The 22,701-nt window shown below is 40.7% G+C and overlaps 1 protein-coding gene across 1 annotated transcript; it reads left to right on the top strand.

Annotated features, from left to right (window-relative positions):
• Window positions 1–2,114: 2,114 nt before the first annotated feature.
• LOC310992284 (matrix-remodeling-associated protein 5) lies at window positions 2,115–21,939 on the top strand (the record flags this gene model as incomplete). Its single annotated transcript, XM_083980305.1, has 16 exons — window positions 2,115–2,201; window positions 2,795–2,931; window positions 7,522–7,651; window positions 10,172–10,410; window positions 10,611–10,762; window positions 12,135–15,236; window positions 15,378–15,643; window positions 16,307–16,577; window positions 16,670–16,867; window positions 17,007–17,525; window positions 17,670–17,841; window positions 18,443–18,709; window positions 18,839–18,965; window positions 19,073–19,153; window positions 19,601–20,747; window positions 21,267–21,939. The coding sequence occupies 16 exons, from the start codon at window positions 2,115–2,117 to the stop codon at window positions 21,818–21,820; spliced, it is 7,449 nt and encodes a 2,482-aa protein (XP_083836431.1). The 3' UTR covers window positions 21,821–21,939.
• Between the last annotated feature and the right edge of the window lie 762 nt (window positions 21,940–22,701).

Here is a 22,701-nt window from a genome sequence, read left to right as displayed (position 1 = left end):
CAGCCACTTACATTTCCCAATAAGAAGAGGGCTACAGGGCAAGTGGTGCTGGATTTGCATTTGTCAGATGGACAAAAAAAAAAGACCAATGTTGCTCCTTTTCAGTTCAATATGAAACAAAAGTCACCATTTTCTAACAAGCTCACTGTCAATTGTCAATGTTGTGATTACAGCTTGTTTCCACTTCTAATCAGTCATTGCAGGTTTGAAGCCATATAATTATCTTTTTTTCCCAGAGATGTCCACTGCTTTTTAGTCAATCACTGATGAATACAAAGAGACCTAAGAGGTTGATAGTATAATTATAATATTATTTCATCAAATTTGTAGCCAGGCTGGATGGGTTGTGCATTAGTCAGTCATTCGTCCAGACTTAAAATCTCAAGAAATTTGCCATGAAATGTCTTAAAGCAGAATGGTAAGAGTGTTATTGTATAAAGCTAATAAGCGGTGGCCTCCAACCTGTGGTCATTAGGTAATAAAAGAAACATGACTTTGACAATAGGGGACATTTGTCTCACCAGCTGTCAGGTGTTACAATAATCACTCTGTTGGAAACTATTCCTTTTATCAGAAGCACCATCAATGAGAGAATCAGTGAGTCTGACTTACCTCTACTGTATGTAGGTTAATGTGTTTGTCAGACAGAGAGAGAGAGAGAGTGAGAGAGTATGATTATCAAACTGTTATTCTCATATAATGATAACACATTATGATCCCGGTCACTGAGGGACACTTTGGTCTTGTCTTCCTGTCACACGCGGGACACACAGCTGTTAGGTGAATTATCCCTCCTGTGAGTGGAGAACAACAGAGACGGAGGGAGAAACCAGAAACCTTCAACTGGCCTCTAATGACTTGAAATATGTGTTGTTTGCTTCTCCCTGTGATCACCTCTGCCTCTTTCATGTGGTGTGTGTGATTGTGGGATAGTATGTGATTTCAGTCAGCACGGTTGTATGTAATTGGTGTGTAACTCCCCTAAAGGAGGATGGTAACATTTAAACCAACATGACTGCCAAACCACCTGGCACGGTAGCAAACCACAGCTGCCAATGTTAAGTGGTTATTTTCCACTCTACTATCCTTTGTATTCAATAGTATTGGATTTTTTTTTTGCCAGTTTGACTATGAAGCATTAATCCACAACACCAACAGATGATGTGTCTCTTGTGAGTCTACAAATATACAGTTCTGGGCATGATTATCTTGGATTAAAGATGATTTACACTTCACTGAGATCCCCAAGGAAAGGTGAAGTGAAGGCTGCTCCGGTATAAACACTGTTATGTTTTAACAACCTTAAGGGCAAATAGTTTGGTATTAAGGGTGCTGCCTGTTACAGATGTCAACTTACTCAGGTATGGAGGTTTTCCTCACAGCTGTAACTTTCCCACTCAGAGCAGTGAAGGCTACCAGGTGACCTCTCTGTGTTTCTTAATAATTAATCTAATGTTTGAGGGTGTACCAGCTCTGACTTGTCTCAACTGTTCTTGATTAGGTGCATTCAGCAAACTGATTATGGTAATTTTCTCTTTTATCATGTCTAGTTGAAGATAAAATCTGAATGAGAGTCAGTTGTAGCCTTTCTTTGACCCTTTATGCGTCAAAAGCCAAAAAATGGAAAATAGGTATGTACTGTATATGTTAGGGCTCTGGCATATCGTTTCAGAGGTATTTGCAGGAAGCTGTCTGAAGATGTTCACTCAGAAAAATTTACATTTTACGACTTCCTACTCTACTCCCTTCCTACTTTAAAAGCCTTTAGGGTGTGGCAGTGTCACTTTCTCATGTGTTGTATCGCTTTTAATAAAAGTGCTCAGGTTTGGTAGTTACTCAGCACAAAACAGCAGGTAGCAATTAGCTATATTGAGTGACAATAAATATGAGCCATATACATATACACCAATCAGCCATAACATTAAAACAGGTGAATGCTTTTATTGTTCTGACTTATCAAGGTATTTATTTGGCTAATTTGAGGCCATTGAAAAATATCTCACCTCTACAGCAGCCATGGACTGATTTTAAACGTTCGCTTGTCTTGACATACATTTGTGTTTTTCTTTCTTCAGGTGTATTAATGGCCTGAGCAGTCAGACAGCCATCCAGTCATGGCGCTGTGGTGGTGCACCAAGATCATCTGCAGGTTGGCTGCAGCATGGTTTCCCCTGCTCTTCTCATTCATGCTGTGGCAAACGGTAATTCTTCCCTGCAGAGGCTCGCATCTTCTTACAGAAGGCAGGCGCTGGGTACTGAAATCATCAAAGCCTGGCTGATAAAACTCACAATGTGGCATTAAACCATCTTGGCAAAACTGTGCTGGTTATGTGAAAATGCTGGTCTGTTGACAGTGTTGTATTTAAGGACATGGCCCAGTTTACTGTCAAATTCCTTAGCCAATATTAAGTTTGATGGCGAGTGAAAAACACAACATCACTTATGTATGTGTAAAGTAGATTTATTTCCGCTCTTCTGAGGAAATCTTGAATTTAAAATAAGTAGTGGAGTGGTTCTCAGACACATACGTACATAAATCATCTTTAAAATGTTTGAGCTTGGCACAGGAGGGCACAATTTTGATACACCTGGTTCATTTCACAATAGCCTCAAGTCTATCTGCTCCACTTGGTATTGATATCTTTCCAAAATGTCAGTTACTTCACAAGTCTGAACGGATCTGTTTTTTCTGCTGCTTTTATCTCGTGTTTTCTAAATTCTCAAATTGACCTTTTTCCCCATCCATCACATATTCCTCTCATCCTGTCGACTGTTTCTTCCTCCTCCCTTGTAGATTCCCCCTGGCTATGCTGCTCCGTCTTGCCCGAGGAGCTGTAGCTGTCCAGGTGTCAAAGAGGTCCACTGTACCTTTAGACACCTCAGCACTGTACCAAACAACTTTCCTAAAGACACAGAGAGGCTCAACCTGGGGTAAGACTCACATCACCATGCAGAAACACACATCCACACAGAAGCACAGGGATTGTTACCAATACCAGCCCAAGGGGAAGAAAACAAAACATACTACAGGAAACAGTGTGGAATGTGGTGTAGGTAATTTGTCGGTGAAATGTTTTCTTTAACTAACACATTATCAACACTGCCTCGAATAACTCACAAACCAAAAACATTCAGGCAAGTGGTAATTGGTTGGCGTGATACTGTTGACTTGTCTTTTCACATCACTTTTCAATATCACAGATGCTGTAGAGGAAGTACATTCTTGCCTCAAGAGGTGGGACGATGAAAACATATTGCTGCTTGCCATCGGTTTTTCATGTCAACCTGCTGTGAGAATAAAAGGAACTTGGATTTAATTGCATTAAGTGAATTTAATTTAACCAAAACCTGCTTTAAAGCCAGAAGATAAGGCCTTAGCACCAGCATGTGGTACTAAACTGACCCTGCAGAGAATAAATCTGCTAATCACTTCCATGTGGGTCTTAGTATTGTGGATGGAGCTCTCACTCACTGCCCAGCCAGCACACTAGAGATAGCCAAGCCCCTGTTCTGTACATAAGAAACTACTTGGCAGGCAGCAACAGTCAGGGAAACACTATTGTTCACACGTTTCTCGCTGGCATGCGACATTGCGTGAAAGGTGATCGCTGCATTTCAGGTGTATTACATTTGTACTCATATGTAGCTCCTTAATTCTTTACCACTTTAATGTGATAAAGCATTTAATTAAGTAAATGTTTGCAAAAGATACCTTGTAGTGCCAAACTTTGGTTCAGTCCAGAGGAGATAAACTGTCTCCATATGTCCTCCAGTACTGTGGGAACAGATCAGTGCATTCAACTAACGCCTTAAACTAAAATAAAATGCATATGCTGCTACAACCAGCATTGCACTGAGGGGGTTTATGTGAACAACAGAATGTGTGATATTCATATTAAATTACATGACCCCCTTCGGGGTTAAATTGAATTAAGTAACAGATACTGACAACAATAGAGCTTTCTAAGCTTTGTTTCATGATCTGTTTCTAACCATGATAAAGATATAACATGGTCAAAACCATCAAAACACAAACAGTACACATACACTAAACACAAGTAAGGAATATAATATATCAAATGAATGCACGACATAGCAAACAAAAACAATATTTTAATATGGCAGTAAAATGAAGCAAGAAGTTGGCTGGCTGCCATTTACCTGGAGCTAAAATCCTCACAAATGGTAGGTTTATTGTAAATAAGTACAGCAGGACCATCAAACAACACGGTTACTTTAATTACTTAATTGATATTTGCCTGGGAATATGTGGCCAGTTTGGTATGTGTGTGTCTTTTATAGAATTCTCAAGTTAGTTAGGTGGAAATATTAAAAATCCAGGTGATGATAGCTTTTTGAACCAATTTAAAGGGATAGTTCAACATTTTGGCAAATTCGCCCATTGCCATAATCCCTATAGTTATAGCAGTACATATTATGTTCATTACCTTTAATTGTCGGTGCATGTTATTTTGAGATCTGCAGGGCAGAGATGCAAGCTGCTCAGCGAACACAACTGAGGTAACGGTACAGCTCCCCTGTCCCTCAAAACTCATCAAATATACAGTCTAACAACTCCAAAATACTCTTGTGGACAAGTCACGTATAATTATATGAGATTACAACACATGAAGCAAATACTCAGAACTACTTGCGCTTTTGAAATCGGTCTGCCCAGCAGCCGTGTCTGGAATGTAGTTTCGGCTACACATTTGCCTTGAAAACAGCTTTGTCAAAATATTACAGGAATGTTACCTCTATCTGAAACGATAACCCATGTTTCAATATTCAAAAAAAAGAAGAAAAAATGTGACAAATCTGTCAGTGTCAATAGTTGTAAGGAAGGCGGAGCCAAGAAGTCATTTGCAAAAAATGAAAACACTGATGTTGCAGTCTGTTTTGGTTTCTCAGAAGTACAGCAGACGTTTGGAGAGTAACCAAACCTTTAGGGAGTTAATTTTCTAAACATCAGACCACCATGCTTACTGTAGAGAACACTGGCAGGGATTTAGTCTCTAATGCAAAGCTTTTGGTATATGTTCACACCAGGCATGTTTGAAGCATGTTTGGAGTACTGTATCTTATTTACACTCTGGGCCTGTTTTCCCTTAGTTTGGATATAGAGCAGTGCTGTTGCTCTTTCAAAGGAACTCTTGTGCTGATTGATCAGTGAGGGCCATGGAGGATAGTGTGGACCACCTATGGATCACAATCCCTGAAAGAGAGGGAAATATGGTTGTAAGGAGATGAATGTTGACATATAGCCAATTTAGAGAGCTTGGCATAGTGACAGTGAGGCCTCAGGGTTTCAATAATTTCTCAATTGCTCAAACATGATGAATTGTGAGCAAGACAACAGACAACTCTGTGCTGAAATCAAATTAACTGGCTTTTACTAAGCTTACCTGATTACTGATCACAACACATCACAGAATACCAAGATGGATCAATTAGTGGGCATTTTTGGTTGCAAGGTTTGGTTCATGTGCAATTGGGCAGCGCTGAAATGTGGTTGTATCTTAAGGCTTGAGGAATTGTGCATTTGAAACCCCTTCCCCACATCTTTCAACGCCTAACTCGGGTTGCTACACAAGAGGCTGCAACAGTGATTTGATTGATTGAGGTTCTAGTTTCAAATGTGTTTCAAAGTGTGGCTTTCAAATGTTTAAAAAAAAAAAATTAAATCTGACAGTCATGATCAGTAGTTGGACAATGCTTTGTATAACTTTAGTTTCAAGTTGACTGACCCCTTTACTTAGCAAGTAGTCTCTGTCACAGTGTCTGTTTGTGTTGTCTTCTGTCTTCCCCCCTGTCTGTCACTACCTTCTCTTGTCTTTATGTAAGCGGCTTGGGGTCCCAGAAAAGTTCTATAAAAATCCAATGAATTATTATTATTATTATTATTATTATTATTATTATAATGACTTTGTCACTGCATGAACATGAATAATGTCCCAAATAGCAGATTTGTTCATATTACCCTACACCCTAACTGTGAGAGTGTAATGTTATTGGGGTTAGGTGAGTTTTGAAAGATGATTTCATTATTTACCAAATAGAAATCGAATGTATCTTAATCTATACTGTCACAGTTACAGTAAAGTAACTGTGCATTCACACCAAAAGCTTCCAAAGTGTCAAAAACGCTTGAGGGTGGGCGTCAGACAAGACAGCTCCCAAAACGGCAAATATTTTCAGCCGCTTTGGCCGCTCGTCACGTGACTGACGTCAGAGTTCGATTGCGCTGGTCATTGGGGAGCCGAAATACAAAAAAAAAAAAAAAAAGGCAGCCGACGGACATCTCTATTCTGACAGGTTGCCGCTGGTTGCCGCCAAACCGCGTCATAGCTAATTACCCTAAAGTTAACCAGGGCTCAACTTCTCGCTTTGGACGCTTTGGAAGCGCGGCGACGCCTGTTGACGCTTTGGACGCTCAGTGTCGCTGGGCTCTCATTGAAAATGAATTGACTTCCGGCGTTTCGACGCTTTGGAAGCTTTTGGTGTGAACGCACAGTAAGGCTTGAAATTTGCTCTGTGAATGCCCTGAACCCCTGTATATGGGAGGAATGCAACAACTTTTTTTACGGTGTAAGAGCAAAGCATGCACACTTCCCAGTTTCAAAGTTCCGTTCCTATTGGGGAAACCTACACTAGAAAATATGTGCATTATCAAGAGACAGTGCATGAAAGTGACCACTAGATGATATATTGAGAGCTGGCTGTTTTGATGGTAGTGAGAAAAAAAACGCAAATTCCAGTTTATCCCATATGTGTTCAATTGGGTAAGGATAACTGCACCCAGGGAATGTTGCATGTTTTACAGTTCAGAAACTCACTACAGGATAATAGACTCTGTTAGACAGTGATGATTCCTGTTGGAAGGCCTGAATAGCTCTCATACACTTATAGCACCCTAAGCCCCTGCCAACAGAGAGTTTCCTCTGTCGTAGACTCTATTCCTATGATAAATAATGTGTTTGGCTCAGGCATTTATTGTTCTGTACTGTACTTGGCAATCAGTCCAGCTCTTGGGGGTATATGTGCTGAAATATGAAAACTCTACAAGAGTTTTTTTCACTAACTCTTTGTATTTTGGCCATTGGTATGACAACGCTAATAAAGCCCTGTTCACATGGACTCCCACTGCTTTAATGAGCTATGTTGGTGTAGTTTACAAGAGGGCAAAACAAATAAAAAAAATCCTCTCTATGAATGATTTTTGAATAAATGCTCTGCCAGTGTCTACTGTACATTGGTGTCATCTAATCTAAGAAGGTTGTTTTTCCTCTGCCAGTGCTGACCCTTCATGAATGAGGTAATCACTGGGGGCTCAAATGTTGACTGAGGTCATCCCTCAATTTCTTTCTATTCATCATTCCTTCCACTTCTTTCCTTAATTTGAAAGGTCACATCTAGGCAGACACACTTCCTAATTACAGCTCCCTTTCCTACTGACCCCCAATGACCTGTTTCTCTTTCATGCTCATAAAATTGGCCTGTTTATTTTCTCTTTCCTAACAGTTACAACAGCCTGACAGAGGTGGAGGGGTCAGAATTCAGGTCACTACGGCAACTGGAAATGCTCATGTTGCATGGCAATGACATCAATACAGTCCACCCTGGGGCATTTTACAGCCTTAGATCACTACAGGTAGTGTATGGGCATTGTCCTGATATCTTATCTGAAGTATTTCGATAACGTTTAACTATTCTAAATGTGTCCTCTAATGTCATGTCATAGCTACAACTTTTTCATCAAAAGGATACATTTTTCAAAAATAATGCATCCACAGAACGTCTAGAGGGGTGCAGAATAAAAGTATAAATTTTACTGAATTAAAAAAAAATAGTATATAAATAATTGTTTAATAAATTTTGGCGGGTCCGAAATATATAAATATTTACATCTGGTTACGTTGGCAACATCGGCATGGAATGATCTCTGTGGCAACAGCATTAGAACGTTGATGTCATGTGTCTACTGCTGCATAGATATACGTAGATGCCGCCTCTGACGCTGCTGCCCATTGGAATGGATTGTCGCCGCCGCCGCCATCTTGAGCAGGAGGTGTCTAACTTTTACTTACTTTTACACCGTGTCCTAACTGGATGCGACACGAGCGAGCGTCCGACAATCGCGTCACATCTGACGCTCTCTGTCCACACTGGATCCGTGCGTCTGTTGGAATGGAAGCACATCAGTTGTGCGCTCGTCCGCTCATCACATGGATGTATTGTCAGACTGGAGACGTAACTACCCAGTTAAAAGATGGATACTACGTTTGTGCCTTTTAAACAGAAAACAAGTTTCTTGAAATACTATACAGCCAACGGCAAGTTGTCTCTATAGTGTAGGAACACGAGTAGCAAAAACATAATGCAGGGTATTCTAAAGGCATTTGGGGAATCTGGTGACGGTGGAAGGACTGATTCACTGTGGGCCACCACCAGTCTGATCAGGTCCATCACAGCACAGCAGCTGCAGCACTGCCCCGCTGTCTGTCACACTCTGTATCAGCGTATTTCTTGTTTACATAGGCTACATGGGCTACATTAAGCCGACATCAGGAGAATAATGCGACGAATGAAAATGTTTGAAAATTATAGTATGATAACGTACAGATATAAATATATTTGTTTCTGAAAAAACTATCATGATTTTGGGGGGCATTTTTGGTCAAGTTGAGGGCCAAATGGCCCGTGGCCGCCTCTGAACGCGACGCGAGCGACAGAAATAGAAATGGGCATCGGGCTCTAAACGTCGCGTCGCGTCGCACCGCATCGCGCTGCATCGCTCGCGGCCAGTTAGGACATTACAATAGGAAACCATTAATTTAGCAGCTGTCGCTCGCTCGCGTCGCATCCAGTTAGGACACGGTGTTACTGTAGTCTACAGAGGCAGAGGTCTATCACTGAATTTTCAACCGATTTTCAAGCCGTTTGTTTTAATATAAATACTACAATTCAGGTACATAACTCACGTTAGCCGTTTGGGTTCATGTAAGTGCCATGAAACTGATTTAATATGCCCTAGCACAATTATATAGGTAGCCTACAGTGGTTTACACTCACTCGCCAGCCTCATCACCATGGCAACCACCACAGCCGTGGGAAACAGCTGATAAGCATAATAGCCTACACATACAGGCAACAAAATAACAAACTATTAATATATTAACTACCGGTATATGCACTAAATGTAACACATATCCCACCCTATGATACTTTACGTTAGTTTAATTTATGTCAGATAACTTACCTACATCAAATTCAACAAGTTCATAACAGTTATATAATATAAAACAACTTATTACTTGAGAAAAGTTATTCCATATCTCTTCGTTTTGGCGTTTCTTTCATGGGAATATCCGTACACGGCACAAAAGGCTGGCATTTTGCCAGATTCACAGCTGTCAAACCCGGTCTGATGGTCTGACTGTTGACTGCTTGTCAGGAGGAACTACTCCTCAAGATGGCGGCCGTGAGACATTCCTAACAAGCCCGAATGCAGCATCTACGTATATATATCTATGTCTACTGCTGTAACTGGCAACCAGTAAAACGGAAGGTTGGAGCAAGAGCAGGCAGTGTGAGTTCTACTGGCCAGGAGGAATTAAACTTGTAAACTTTAAACTTTAACTGAATTTGCATGAGTAAACTATATATGTACGTCTGCATCTGGGACTGAATTAATTTGGCAAGAAGTCACAGTCTTTCATAGATGCTGCTGAGGTCCCATAATTCAAACTGAGAGGAAGTGGTTGACTATGGTTGCTGTTGGGTTAGTCCCGTTCACCAGACCCTCCTCCAGAGAAGAAGGTTGTCTTTAATATGTGTCAAAGAAGTCAATGACACTTGGACCCCCTCCCCTAAATCACATACAAGATTGAAATTAGTTGCACTTTGAAAGTTTGATCAGAAAAAAACAATGAGCCTTCTAGGGTCCCAAGAAGCCTTGTTGGGTCCAAAGATCCATGTCAATACAATAGAACTGAAAGCAAGACACTAAAGCATCCAAGACCGAGTTCAAGTTTGGTTTTTGGAGGAACGCTTTAGAATAAGAATCTCTTTTTTGTTTAAGCCAACTTTCAGGATTCTGGTCCTCTAATATTCAATAAAGTAGAGAAGAGAAGAGAAGTAGTATCATCTAACATAAATCTTTTGTTTCCAGATCTTGAAGCTGAGTTACAACAAGCTTACTTCAGTGAATCCTGGTCTCTTTGAGGGACTTGTTAGTTTGATCCGTCTCCATCTGGACCACAACCATATAGACTTTATAGAGCCGTACTCCTTCTCTGGCCTGACCTCCCTAAAACTCCTGCAGCTGGAGGGGAACCTCCTCAAAGAGATCCACCCTCATACCTTCATAACAGTGTCACTTCTAGGAAGCTTTTGGACGTCTGGACTCAAGTAAGAAATCAAATAAAAGTGAATATAACTCTTGCTTTTGGAAATCTGAAACGTTTTAAAAAATAATTTGGGAAATTGGCAACCTCTATTTTACAGACATATGTCTGGTAGAAACCCTACATTGTTCTTGAATTTATTTGTCTGCCCCAGTCACCCTAGAGACCAATAAATTAAGAAAATCATATTATGTTTTGTCTCAGGCACTTACACCTATCAGACAACCTATTGGAGCAGCTCCCTGCTGCTGCACTCAAGACTGCTCCCAGGCTTGAACTTATTTCTCTTCATGGTAATCCCTGGATCTGTGACTGTCAGCTTCACTGGTTGGTTGAATGGAATTCCAAACATGAGGGTAAGGATGCTGAAGGATTTATCTAAACTTATTTAATCACATTAGAACTGAAGGGTGACACTATTCCTAACCTCCCTGATGTGGTGCAAAGAAGGTCTATCCAAACTGGCAATAAACAACAACTAAAGGGTTTAATGTGGGGAGTGTAAAATTACAAGGCATCCTAATTGATTTTCTGTCCTTTAAGGGAAAGTAAAAAACACATACTTACTTATTATCACCTCACAAACATGTTAGTCATCAGTTTGCTTATTAGCACCTTGGACTCCTGATTGAAACATCTGGGTCTTCAGCTGTTCATTAGAAGATTTTCACCGACAACAATGTAGCTGGATATTAAGCAAATTAGAGAGAACAAAAACACTGAAGGTCTGGCCAACAAACCTAAAGAAGATAAAATACACCAAAGAACTGAAGGAAAATTGCAGAGCTGTTTGGATCATTTCCTGATGGTTGGTTTGTTATTTATTTGGTCTTTATCAGCTTCTTATGGAAATATCTGGCCCTTTATCTATTAAATGCTCCACTATGTTTACCATCATTAACTGTGTCTACCTGCTGTTCTAGTGTGGGAAAAGTGGTGTACTCCACTTTTCATGCTGGTATATGACAGCAGTGATGGTGAACTAAAACAGTAAAAATGTGGGCAAGACTGCTGACAAGCTGCTGCTTCAGTGAGTGACCTTTTGTCACTGCCATCCAAAATTCAAGTTTAACTATTAAAGGAACACTACTTTGAATGAATCTTAAAGGAGTTATGAGCTGCCTATCCCTGGGCATCAGGTGTTTTTGCCTCATAGCAAAATATAATTTCAGAAGATGGTGCATGTCTGCCAGCTTTACACAGCATGTGGAGGCCACAGCCACTCTCGTTCAATTGACTGCCTTTGCTCCATATGCAAAATGTTGATTAAATTGTTTTTCCCATACCCTTATTTCCCATCCAGTGCTATTAATAACACATGTGCTTTGATTCCTTCTTTTGTGACATTGTCACGACTCACGACTCGTCTTTAACAAGTCCCATATGCTAGTTGTTTGTATCAGCACATACATTAATGATATGTCATTATGTTTATAGCCTGCTTTGTTTGAAACAGGAATATGTGACTGCCTGAATTGCATCAGTAGATGTATGAAACTTGGGTTGACTACAACTGAAGAGATACAATTTCACCCCAGATTCCTCTTTTGTTTTTCACCACATTCTTTTTCGGTCTGTTTTCATTTATTATTTTTACCTTTCTGTGTTTTGACTTACTTACCTGACCCTCTTATCCTGTCTCCCCCTTCATTGTCCTCTCTATTTCCTTGGATTGTTTCCATCATTCCTTCTTCTCCTTCCTTTTTATCTCACCCCCTTTTTTCTCAGGTGTAATAAAGTGCAAGAAGGAACGTGGCTCCAGTGAGACTTGCCCCCAGTGCTCCTCTCCTCAACCCCTGAATGGCACCCACTTGTTAGGGTTAACTGCAGACAAACTAACCTGTGACCGACCAGCTCTACAGTCCCCTCTTAAACAATGGGACAATCCAGTGTGGGCTGAATCTGAAGCAGAGCCTGACCTTCCATACACCCGGGACTTTGAAAAACCGTTGGGCCAACTTACCTTTGTCCTATCTGACAGCCACGCAAACCATGCTCATGTGGCATGTGATGTCCGTCACCCTGGAGACAGTTCACCTATGACTTGGACTGTAAATTCACATTCATCTGGGGAGTTATCTGTCAATGTATCGCTAGTGACAGTCCTTGAATGTGAGATTGATCGGGAGATGTTACAAAATCTATGGCAACTGGTTGCATATTATTATGAAAGCCCTGCTATCTTAGAGAGAGGTCAACAGAGAGGAAATGCGAGCAGAGTAACCTATCAGTATACTCAAGCTGTCAATGAAAATTCCCCATATTTCACAGAATTAAAAGGACATTTGGTAGCAGAACCCTCCTGGCTTCTTCAACCCAGAGTCACTTTGAGGCTCAACAGACAGCAGACAACAACTAAGAAACTTGTGATGGATTTCACCACTTTAATTACCAAGCACATAAACGGTCATAGAGGGCTGGAAGATGACAATGACTCTGCTTTCTCCTGGGCACTGATTCGCAGGGGGACAGAGGGGCGGATTCAGACTGCTCTTGAGGGTTCAAAGGTTCACATGGAGTGCAGTGTCATTACCTCAAACCCAGAAGTGAAAGTGGAATGGATTCTTCCAGATTTGTCCATTGTGGAAGATGCAAATGATAAAATAGACATTTCTGAAAGAGGAGAACTTGTGATTTTAAATACAACGCTGTCTGATTCCGGCCTCTATCACTGTATGGTCAGAACCAAGGCTGGGGTGGATTTGATGCCACTGAGGCTCACTATTAAAGAACTCTCACTTAGCCCCACTGCTTTCAATGGTCAGAAAATTGTAGCAGAGAAGGATCACTCTATAGCTCTTCCCTGTGACGTGACCTCAGTTCAGCCAAGTCAAACTATGTGGTACCTTCCCAAAAATCAAATTTTACTCCCAACACAAAAGACAAGAAGAGCAGAAGTGATGGGAAATGGAACTTTGGTGGTAAAGAAGTTGTCACAAGAAGATGCAGGGGAGTACAGCTGCTTATCCTCAAATCTATATGGAGTTGACATGCTATCACACATGGTGGAAGTTACAGGAGAAAAGGTCTCTGATAGGTCTAAGGTACAGAAAGAGAAACAGAAGCAGATCCTTCTGACTGGCGTGGAGGAAGGAGAGGGTTCAGGAGGAGATTACCAAGAAATTACACGCCCTTTTGCCACTCAGTTTCCTAAGAGGATAGGAACACAGCAAAGGAACCCCAATGGCGTTTCCAAAAGGATAAGAATCAAAGATTCAAAAAGAAAACCCAACAAATCTGTTAAAGAATTAGATCCAAATCGTTGGGCAGAGATGTTGGCTAAAGCTAATGCTAAACCAAGTGTTGCTCTGCCCACAGAGCAATCACTAGAGGAGCCCAGTACTGTAACAATCCAAGCAAGTAGCCCCAAACCTACCACAGCTAATCCTACTACAATTATTACTATTAATAACAAGCTTCCCCATCCTACCACTTCTCCTGAAATCACAATAAAGCCAACAAATTCTGCCATGTTCACAAGAGTTCAGTCAGGGGATGATCATTCAAAAGAAGAAAAAAACCAAGAACCAACCATGAACTATGTAGTTGAGAGTACAGACAAACCTAAATCTATCACAGACTCTCCAGCAATTGGAACAACCAGCCCAGTTGATCAATCTGGTAAAAGGTATTTTGGAGAGGGGAGGAGGAACCACAACATTCCTAATCACTCAAACAGGAGAAGGCCCCCTTATAGACGTAGAAAACCCCCACTAAGAAGAGTTCATCCACACTTAAACCCCTTCAACAATCCATTAAACAAGCCCCAAACAACTGTTCCTTCTACAACCACCACACCAACAACAACCACAACTACTACTACCACCACCACCACCACTACTACTACTACTACAACACTTGTTCCAACCACAATAGACAACCATGACTCAAGTGTTGAGTATCAGCCAGAGGAAGATGAAGGTGAATATTATGAATATAACAATAAGGATGGTGATAGTGTGGATACCAAGGAAGATTTAAACAGTGGAACTCTTCATACCACGCCTGATTTTGATAGTAGCTCTACCACATTTCCATCAATGACGGAAAAAAATGCAGGTTTAGGTAGCTCTCCAGGTGAACATAATGTACCTAGACCAAAGACAATTGTGACTCCAAAGTCAGATAGCACCTTCCACCCAAATTTAAGGACAGTTGACGAAAAGGAGACAGATATTATTAATGAAGAGAAAACGGTAGAAAAGAAGGTTGAGAACAGAAAGCAAACTGAAGAAAAGGGCAAACACAATGACAATCTTGAGGGAGAGAATGACAGTGAGGTGATAACAGCAATCGACCAGCAAGAAAAACACAAAATAGACGAAGAAGCAAGTGAGAGGGACACGGAAAAAGCTAAAAATGGGTGGGTTACACAGAGCTACAATACATGGGATAGCATCCAGCTTACCACACAAAATAGACCAAGACTTGTTTCACCAAAGCAAAATACACCAACCCAAGCAAAAACTTCATCTTCAAAGGTCATTACTTCAAATTCAACCAGAGAGAGAACAAGAGAACAAGTCACACAGAGTGAACCTAAAAAGATAGACAAGTCACCAGCAAAGCCAGAGATCCACAGTTTCCCAGTAATGGAGCCAATTCACCCCTGGCTCCATCCGAATAACCAGGAAAAATGGCAAACTACCACTTCCAAGACAAAACACACAAATAGAAATAGAAATATGGGAGGACAGAGCAACATGCATCCAGGCAGACATTCCCACCCTCCCAGAGTTCCCCCGACTTCCAGCTGGCTTTCACATCATCATCACAACCCCTTCTATCCTTCCTGGCCAGGTCAAAGGTCATTTCCTATTCCAAGGCAAGGTAAATAAAGTTACTGTGTAAAAGTCTTTAAAAAAATTCTGCTTTGAAATAAAAAAAGATGATTGATACTTCAATAACAATATTGTGAACAAGAGGATGCATGGATATTTTTTTGATCAAATACCTGCTCTTGGTTCCTAGGTCCAGGGTCACACCCTGTGCCCACCCATCGACCATGGCCTCTCCCCCACCCATGGGCTCAAGGCCCAGTAGTCACCAACAGACCAGGAATCACAGCTGAAACTGTCAAACCCACACCCACTGTCTCTAGGGCAACAGACAAGCCCTCATTCACATTGCCTAATCCCCATCTGTCAAATCATAATCAACAAAATCATCACATGGGTGGCAGGACTCCAACCAGAGATCACCTGTTTCTGTCAAGGCTAAGGAACAGATACAGACAGGTATGATGACTGGTCAAATACTGCATTACAAAATACAAATTTTAAGAGAAGGGCGTTATGAATTGATGATACAGCTAAGGGGCTGAATAAGTAATAGTGAATGGTATTTGTTTTGTTTTACAAACTACAATGCTGGATTCAAAACCAGAGCAATGTTGAAAATAGTTTGTAGATAAACAACAACTCAATAATTGTAATGTTGAAAGGGGGTGCTCAGAGAAATGAACTTAGTTTTACCACTCAAGTCCATAGCATACATTTCTTTGATTTGATTTTACATTTTACCATGTGGTTCATTGTAACAGCTGTATTCAACCTTATTTCATCAGCAGCAGGCAATTGTTCAGAAAAGAAATCTCCAATTTGAGGTTAAGTTAAAAATGAGCTGTGGAAAAAATTAACAATCTAAAAATCAGTCTGTCCCAGCTCGTTTTATTGTGGATGTTTTCTTCTCCTGGTTGGCGACTATAACCGTAATTACAGTATATTTATCAGAGAATGGTATCCAATGGGACTACAAAACCCCCAACTACTATGCTTTATATAATTGAAGGGTATTGTTTAACTAACAATTGAAAATGCATAACGTCTCAGAGATGAGATTTAATGGCAGGTAAATGGGTCATTTTTAGTCACTGATCATTTGATTTTGATTTTTTTTAGGCACAGCTCGATCGCATTGCTCAGCTTGGGAGACTGGTGACACCAAAACCACGTCACTATTATCCCCCATCCGTCATCACACCTCGACCCAACCTCCCACCCTTGCAGAAACCCTATACCCCCATACCACCAGTTCTTAACACCTACAACCTGAAGCCTCCAAACCTTGGCAAACCTTCATCATCATCATTCTCTGGTTTCATCCCAAGCCCTCTACCTTACCAACCTACGACCCCTGGAGTTTTGTATGGAGGTCGGAGGCCTGTTGGAGGTACTGTAGGTGCACAGGTATACAGTAAGCTGTGTATTAATGTGAAATGTAAATTTTCAGTAATATTGATGCTTGTCTAAATATGTTAGCAGGACGAATCAGCTCTCGACGGCCCACAGCTGCCCCACCTTTCCCATGGGTCTTGGGAGCTGGAAATGGTGGGATGAAGCCACGCATCACCACAGATACCAAAGCGAGTGTGTCAGTGCTTGCAGAGAGTGATGTCTTCCTGCCCTGCAAAGCAACAGGGAATCCTGAACCAACTATTGCATGGACCAAAGTCTCCACAGGCAAGAGATTTTTCCCACAGTGCTTTTTTTGTGTTATTTTTATTTGCACCAGAGTGAGATATGTCAGTTATTATATATTTTTGGATATTCATAGTAAAAGAAAAAAAATGTACCTTTTACTTTTCTGTTTCCTTTTCAGGTGCCACCATCCCATCCAACACCAAGCTTGGTCCTCGTTTTGAAGTTTTCAAGAATGGAACTTTTCTTATTAAAAATATCCAGCTTCAAGATCGAGGCCAGTACCTCTGCACAGCCCAAAACCGGTTTGGATCTGATCGCATGGTCACCACCTTAGCTGTTCAGACTGAGGCACCCAAGATCCAACCACCAAAGTCTGTAAACATAGCAGTTTACTTGGGGAAAAGTTTGGCTCTTGATTGCCTCGCCACTGGAAAACCACCAGCTCAAATTTCCTGGATTCTTCCAGACAGGATGTTTGTTCGTGAGATTGGGACTGTTCGCTCTCTCCTCTCTCCAATGTCTCTGCTTCAAAATGGAACACTGCAAATTAATTCTGCCAATTTCTCCAACAAAGGCGACTACAAATGTATAGCAAGTAATGCAGCAGGTGCTGATACAATTACTTATCATCTTCATGTGGCAGCTCTTCCCCCAAGCATCAGTGAAGGAGCAGCGGATACAGTACTCATTCAGCCAGGTAAGGTATAATTAGATTAAACTTCATACAAACAAAATAGCATAGAAATGAATTTTCCTGATGGTGTGGATGGTAAACAAAGACAAAAAATAGTTTGCTGTATGGTAACAAGATTTCATTATTAATAAAATCTCATCTCCCCAGGCAGGAGTGTGTATATCCACTGCTCTGTGAAAGGTGAACCACTGCCTGCTCTGAAATGGATGCTCCCTTCAGGTGTCCATGTAAAGCCATCACAGTTCTTGGGACGCAGACTGTTTGTCTTCCCTAATGGGACATTGCTTGTAAAGGATATTACGCCATCTGATGGTGGAAGGTATGCATTTCTTTTAGTCTGTTATTATTACTGTAAATAACAATTTAACTATTTGCAACCATCATTATCATGGCAATGTTTAATGGTCCATTACTTTGGTCCAGATTGAACCATCTACTTGTTGATCTCTGAAATCTGGTATATAATATATGAAACAAACCAATTGTAAAAAAAAAAAAAAAAAGAAAAAAGAAAAAAAAAAAAAAGAAGAAAGAAAGAAAGAAAAAAGTCAAATCCAAAACCAGGCGGTACAGTCATGCCAAAGCTGCCATCTTGGAAATCACATTATTAGTATTTTTGGGCTGCAGTTGTCTGATTATGGCTCATCATCCCAGGGCAACCATCTGATATGCATCTCTGTTTCTGCATAATAAGTATACACCTTCAATCTCACTCACTCATATTTGAGATGTATTTTCCAGTCTCTGACAGTGCATGTGTTTTATATCAAAATATATTGTATTCATCTTCAAAGCCAACAGGCAAAGATGAGATTCAGCTCAAAATCACCTACTCAACTCATAATAATTAAAATGAAAATGTTTTTCTGTGCCTAAGCCCTTAAACCGTTTTTACCAGGTTACAATCAATCTTTTCAAAGGTACGAGTGTTTGGCTACTAACACTGTGGGAATCGCCAAAAGAACTGTCCAGCTGGAAGTGAGGGCAGATTCTCCCTCCTTCTCACGCCAGCCTCCTCCTCCTCTTCCCATTCCTGCAACCCCCTACCATACTGTTCCATCCCGCCAACACTCTGTCTCTGCTATGTACGGTTCTGCTGTCTACCTCCATTGTCCTGAGTCTACTGGGTCTGTAAGAGGGACAATCTGGCAGCTACCCTCGAAGACCATCATGGAATATCGATACAGGTAACTGAAATATCTACTTTTATAACACCACAAACTAGTGCAGTAGTACAAAAACTATATACACACTAAAAGATTGAAGGTGCTATTAAACTTAATCTCAACCTAATTTTCTCATTCATCTGCCTGCAGTCCAGAGAGACCAATTAAAGTTTTCCGTAATGGGACTCTGAGGATTCTTCAGCTAACAGAATTAGACGGTGGAAATTATCTGTGTGTCTTTCAGCGGCCCAATGGGGAGGACATGGAGCTCTTCCAGGTTTTTACCCGCTGACTTATTCAGGAATCAGAAGAGCCTTGAAATCTTCATGTTTTCACTGAAATTTACTTTTACATTAAAGTTTTTTTGTGTATCTGCATTACCAGGTGGAGGTGTTAATGACTGCCCCCAGAATTGAACAAGTGAGGACTGCACATACCAGGGTCACCTTTGGAGAGAATTTCCAGGTATCTTTGGTAGTGCTAGCTTTATTTAATTTAAAATGGGATATTATGGGTACTAAATCACCTGAGTTGTCTTAGGTATATTACTATTGTATATACAATGTACTGCCTTTGAATTACAAACATATTTCTTCCAATAATATATTAGTTATTTCCCAAAAGCACGTTAAAGGTAAAGTGTTGGTTTTTTGTTTTGCTTTTTTACAGCTGGTTCTGTACTGTAAATATAACACTGACATACTAATACCTCAAAGAGTTGGTATGACAAATATGTTAGCAAATAGTTGCCTATATTCATTCACAGCTAATTTTGAAAAACTCAATAGAAGCTCAATGCTCCACAAGTCTGTTCCTCAGCTATTTGATGCTGCGTGGGCAGATTTTTGCTAGCCAATGAGATCTTTAAACCAGGAATTACACTTATTTTTCCTACTTTTCTTTTTCTTTTAGGTGGACTGTGTTGCGACAGGCCTACCAGATCCAGAGCTTTCCTGGAGTCTTCCAGATGGAACTTTAATCAACAACGCCCTTCAATCAGATGATAGTGGCCTTCGCAACCGCCGCTATGTTTTCTTTGGCAATGGAACATTACTTCTCCAGCAGATGGGCAAAAAAGATGAGGGTGACTACACATGCTATGCCAAGAACAAACTGGGTAAAGATGAAAGAAAGGTTAGTGTCAAAGTGGGACCAAATGCTCCAAAGATCAGATCAAAATCACAATCTTTGATGACAGTCAAGTTGGGACAATTTGCTAAATTAAACTGTCAAGCAACAGGTGAACCTGTACCAAGAATCACATGGATTTCACCACAAAATGATGTGATACCAGTGTCATCAGACAGATTTCAGATTATGGATAATGGAACATTAGTGGTGAAAAAGGTAAGACTTGCTGATGAAGGGAAATATTCATGTGTCGCACGAAATTCTGCTGGTGATGATGTAAAAAACATGAAACTTGAAGTTGAGCCCCAGGAACCTTTTATCAATGGCATGAAAGGGAAGAGTACCACAAAGGTTCTGGGTGTTTCCTATCAAACTATGCTTCTGGATTGCAGAGTGGAGGGAAAACCTGAACCAAGAGTCTGGTGGGTTACTCCTTATGGGCACGCACTCGCAACCCCCTATCTTGGTGGTCGTTTCCAAGTCCACCTGAACGGAAGCTTGGAGCTGAGAGGGGTGAGGAAAACAGATGAAGGCAAGTACACATGTCTTGCCAAAAGCCATCTGGGTGAAGCCTCACTTTTGGTTGAGTTGGATGTGGCATCACTAGCAGAGAAACCCAGCTTTGCTGTTCCCAACATTGAAATCTTACCAATAAAGCAAGATAGTGGGGAAATGATCCTTGAGTGTCCTGCTCGTGGCAAGCCTAACCCAGAGTTTGCCTGGGTGCTACCCAATGGAACAATGTTAGCGCCTGGTGTAAGACTCCAACGCTTTACCCATCATTTGGGTAATGGAACTCTACGGATCTCTCAACCGGTTACAACTGATAAGGGGGTCTATCGGTGCCTCGCAAAAAATGTGGCAGGACAAGCAGAAAAACGTTATGCATTGGAAGCTGGCAGGAAGCCAGTAATCAGAGGATCTACAGGTACGTTTTTGGATGTCAACTTACTTTACATTGTTTGGTCAATTAACAAGCAAAGAGAACTTTCCAACATACCTTTCATTTGCACAAATCCCAGTTAGTAGTTGATAAACCTTTTTCCCTTGCTCTAATTACTTTTCATGTTCAAGAAATTGAGATAACGTTGATATGTCTTGAGCATGCCCAAATAACATGAAAACAATTTACTTATTTGTTAGTCCTTAGTTAGATCAAACTTGTAGAACACAGCTTGTAATTTGGACAGATAGGGAACAAATTTATTTGAAATTAGAGAGAAACCTTGGTGTGGTTGTTTTGGTCTACAGCCGAGGATGATTTGTGCATTCATATTTGCCCCATATAATCAAACCAACAGGAAGAACAAACCAGACCTAATACAAGCCAAAAATGCCACAGACTTAAATATAATCAAGTTGACATATGTTCTTCTCTCTATTTTGATGCATCTCTCATTTTACAGTAACATGAAATCTTCTAAATCCTACAATTTGACTTTTCCAGGTGGCATGAAGATTACTTATGGCCTCAATCTCAACTTGCCTTGTACTGTTGATGGCTGGCCACAGGCATCAGTCACATGGACCCTACCCAGTGGCCTTGTTTTAGACAAACCTCAAACTGTTGGCCGGATATCTTTTCTTGCCAATGGCACCCTCCAACTCAGACAGGTTGCCACCTTTGACAGAGGAACATACATGTGCAAAGCCTACAATTCTTTTGGCTCATCTACACTATCCTACCCAGTTGCAGTGATGGTTTTTCCACCACGTATCACCAGTTCGTTAACTGCAATCACAAGAGTAAACCGGGGATCACCAGTGACATTAAATTGTGTTGCAACAGGCATTCCCAAGCCTGATATTTCATGGACGTTGCCTGGGCGCACAACACTGGTTCCACATAGCCGCTTCACAGTACAGGGGGGGATTCACATGACAGAGGAGGGCAGTCTAGTCATACAGAACCCTGTGCTGATGAACTCTGGTATTTACAAATGCAACGCGAAAAATGCACTTGGAACAGACTTCAAATCTACATACCTGCAAGTAGTCTAAATGACTATTTCAGCTATTCTGTGATGGAAAAACCTCATTAAGACTGGATGAGTATTCTTCCATCAGGATTTTGTTACACTATCCATATAAGGATGGTCCAGAGACAAACTCAAAGCTGCCTGAATGGCTTGAGACACTGTGAAAAGCAGTTTCCACTGACCAATGAAGCTTCAAGTATTGAACATTGACCAAACATTCATGTCATGTAATTGTGTACAAAAATATTTTAATTTTACATTTTGAACCAAAATACATTTGTGGATTTTTATTCCTTATTGACCTCATCCCATCATTGCCCATACAACATTATAGTATGCAGTAAAACTTCACTGTAGCCTACTGTTTTACTTCAGAATGACATTGCAAGTGTTGTTCGCAAGTGAAACAACTTCAGACTCTCCTGCCTTGGGACTGATGTATCTAAATGTAATAAGTACACTTTATATACATATTATTGTTTGTGTTCTGGTCTAACAGTGGCGGCTGTATAACAAAGCACATACTAGGAAACACACAAGACACTTTCCCCAATAGGCTTACACCAAATATTTCACAATTAATCATCATCTGTCAACTATTGCACACATTTGCCAAGGTGCCATGCAATATAAACGTTTTTGAGCAGTGATTCTTTTCTATGAGGATTAAAATACTCTTGTTGCTGTTCTACAATGTACGGTAAATCAGAAATTGAGTTACTGTATCTATCAATATCATGTATTCATGTTCATGTTCATTCATAGTGGGAAGGAATAGCTTACAGTAACTACTTTGTGAAGTAAGAGCTATTGACAGGTGAGAGACAACACAAAACAACCATGCACATAAAAATATGCAAGTATGTAATTTATGAGTAAAATAATACAATATAGCTACAGATA

This window comes from Trachurus trachurus, assembly GCF_905171665.1.
Source record: "Trachurus trachurus genome assembly, chromosome: 10".
In the NCBI taxonomy this organism is placed as follows: domain Eukaryota; kingdom Metazoa; phylum Chordata; class Actinopteri; order Carangiformes; family Carangidae; genus Trachurus; species Trachurus trachurus.
This window is presented reverse-complemented; position numbering and strand designations above follow the sequence as displayed.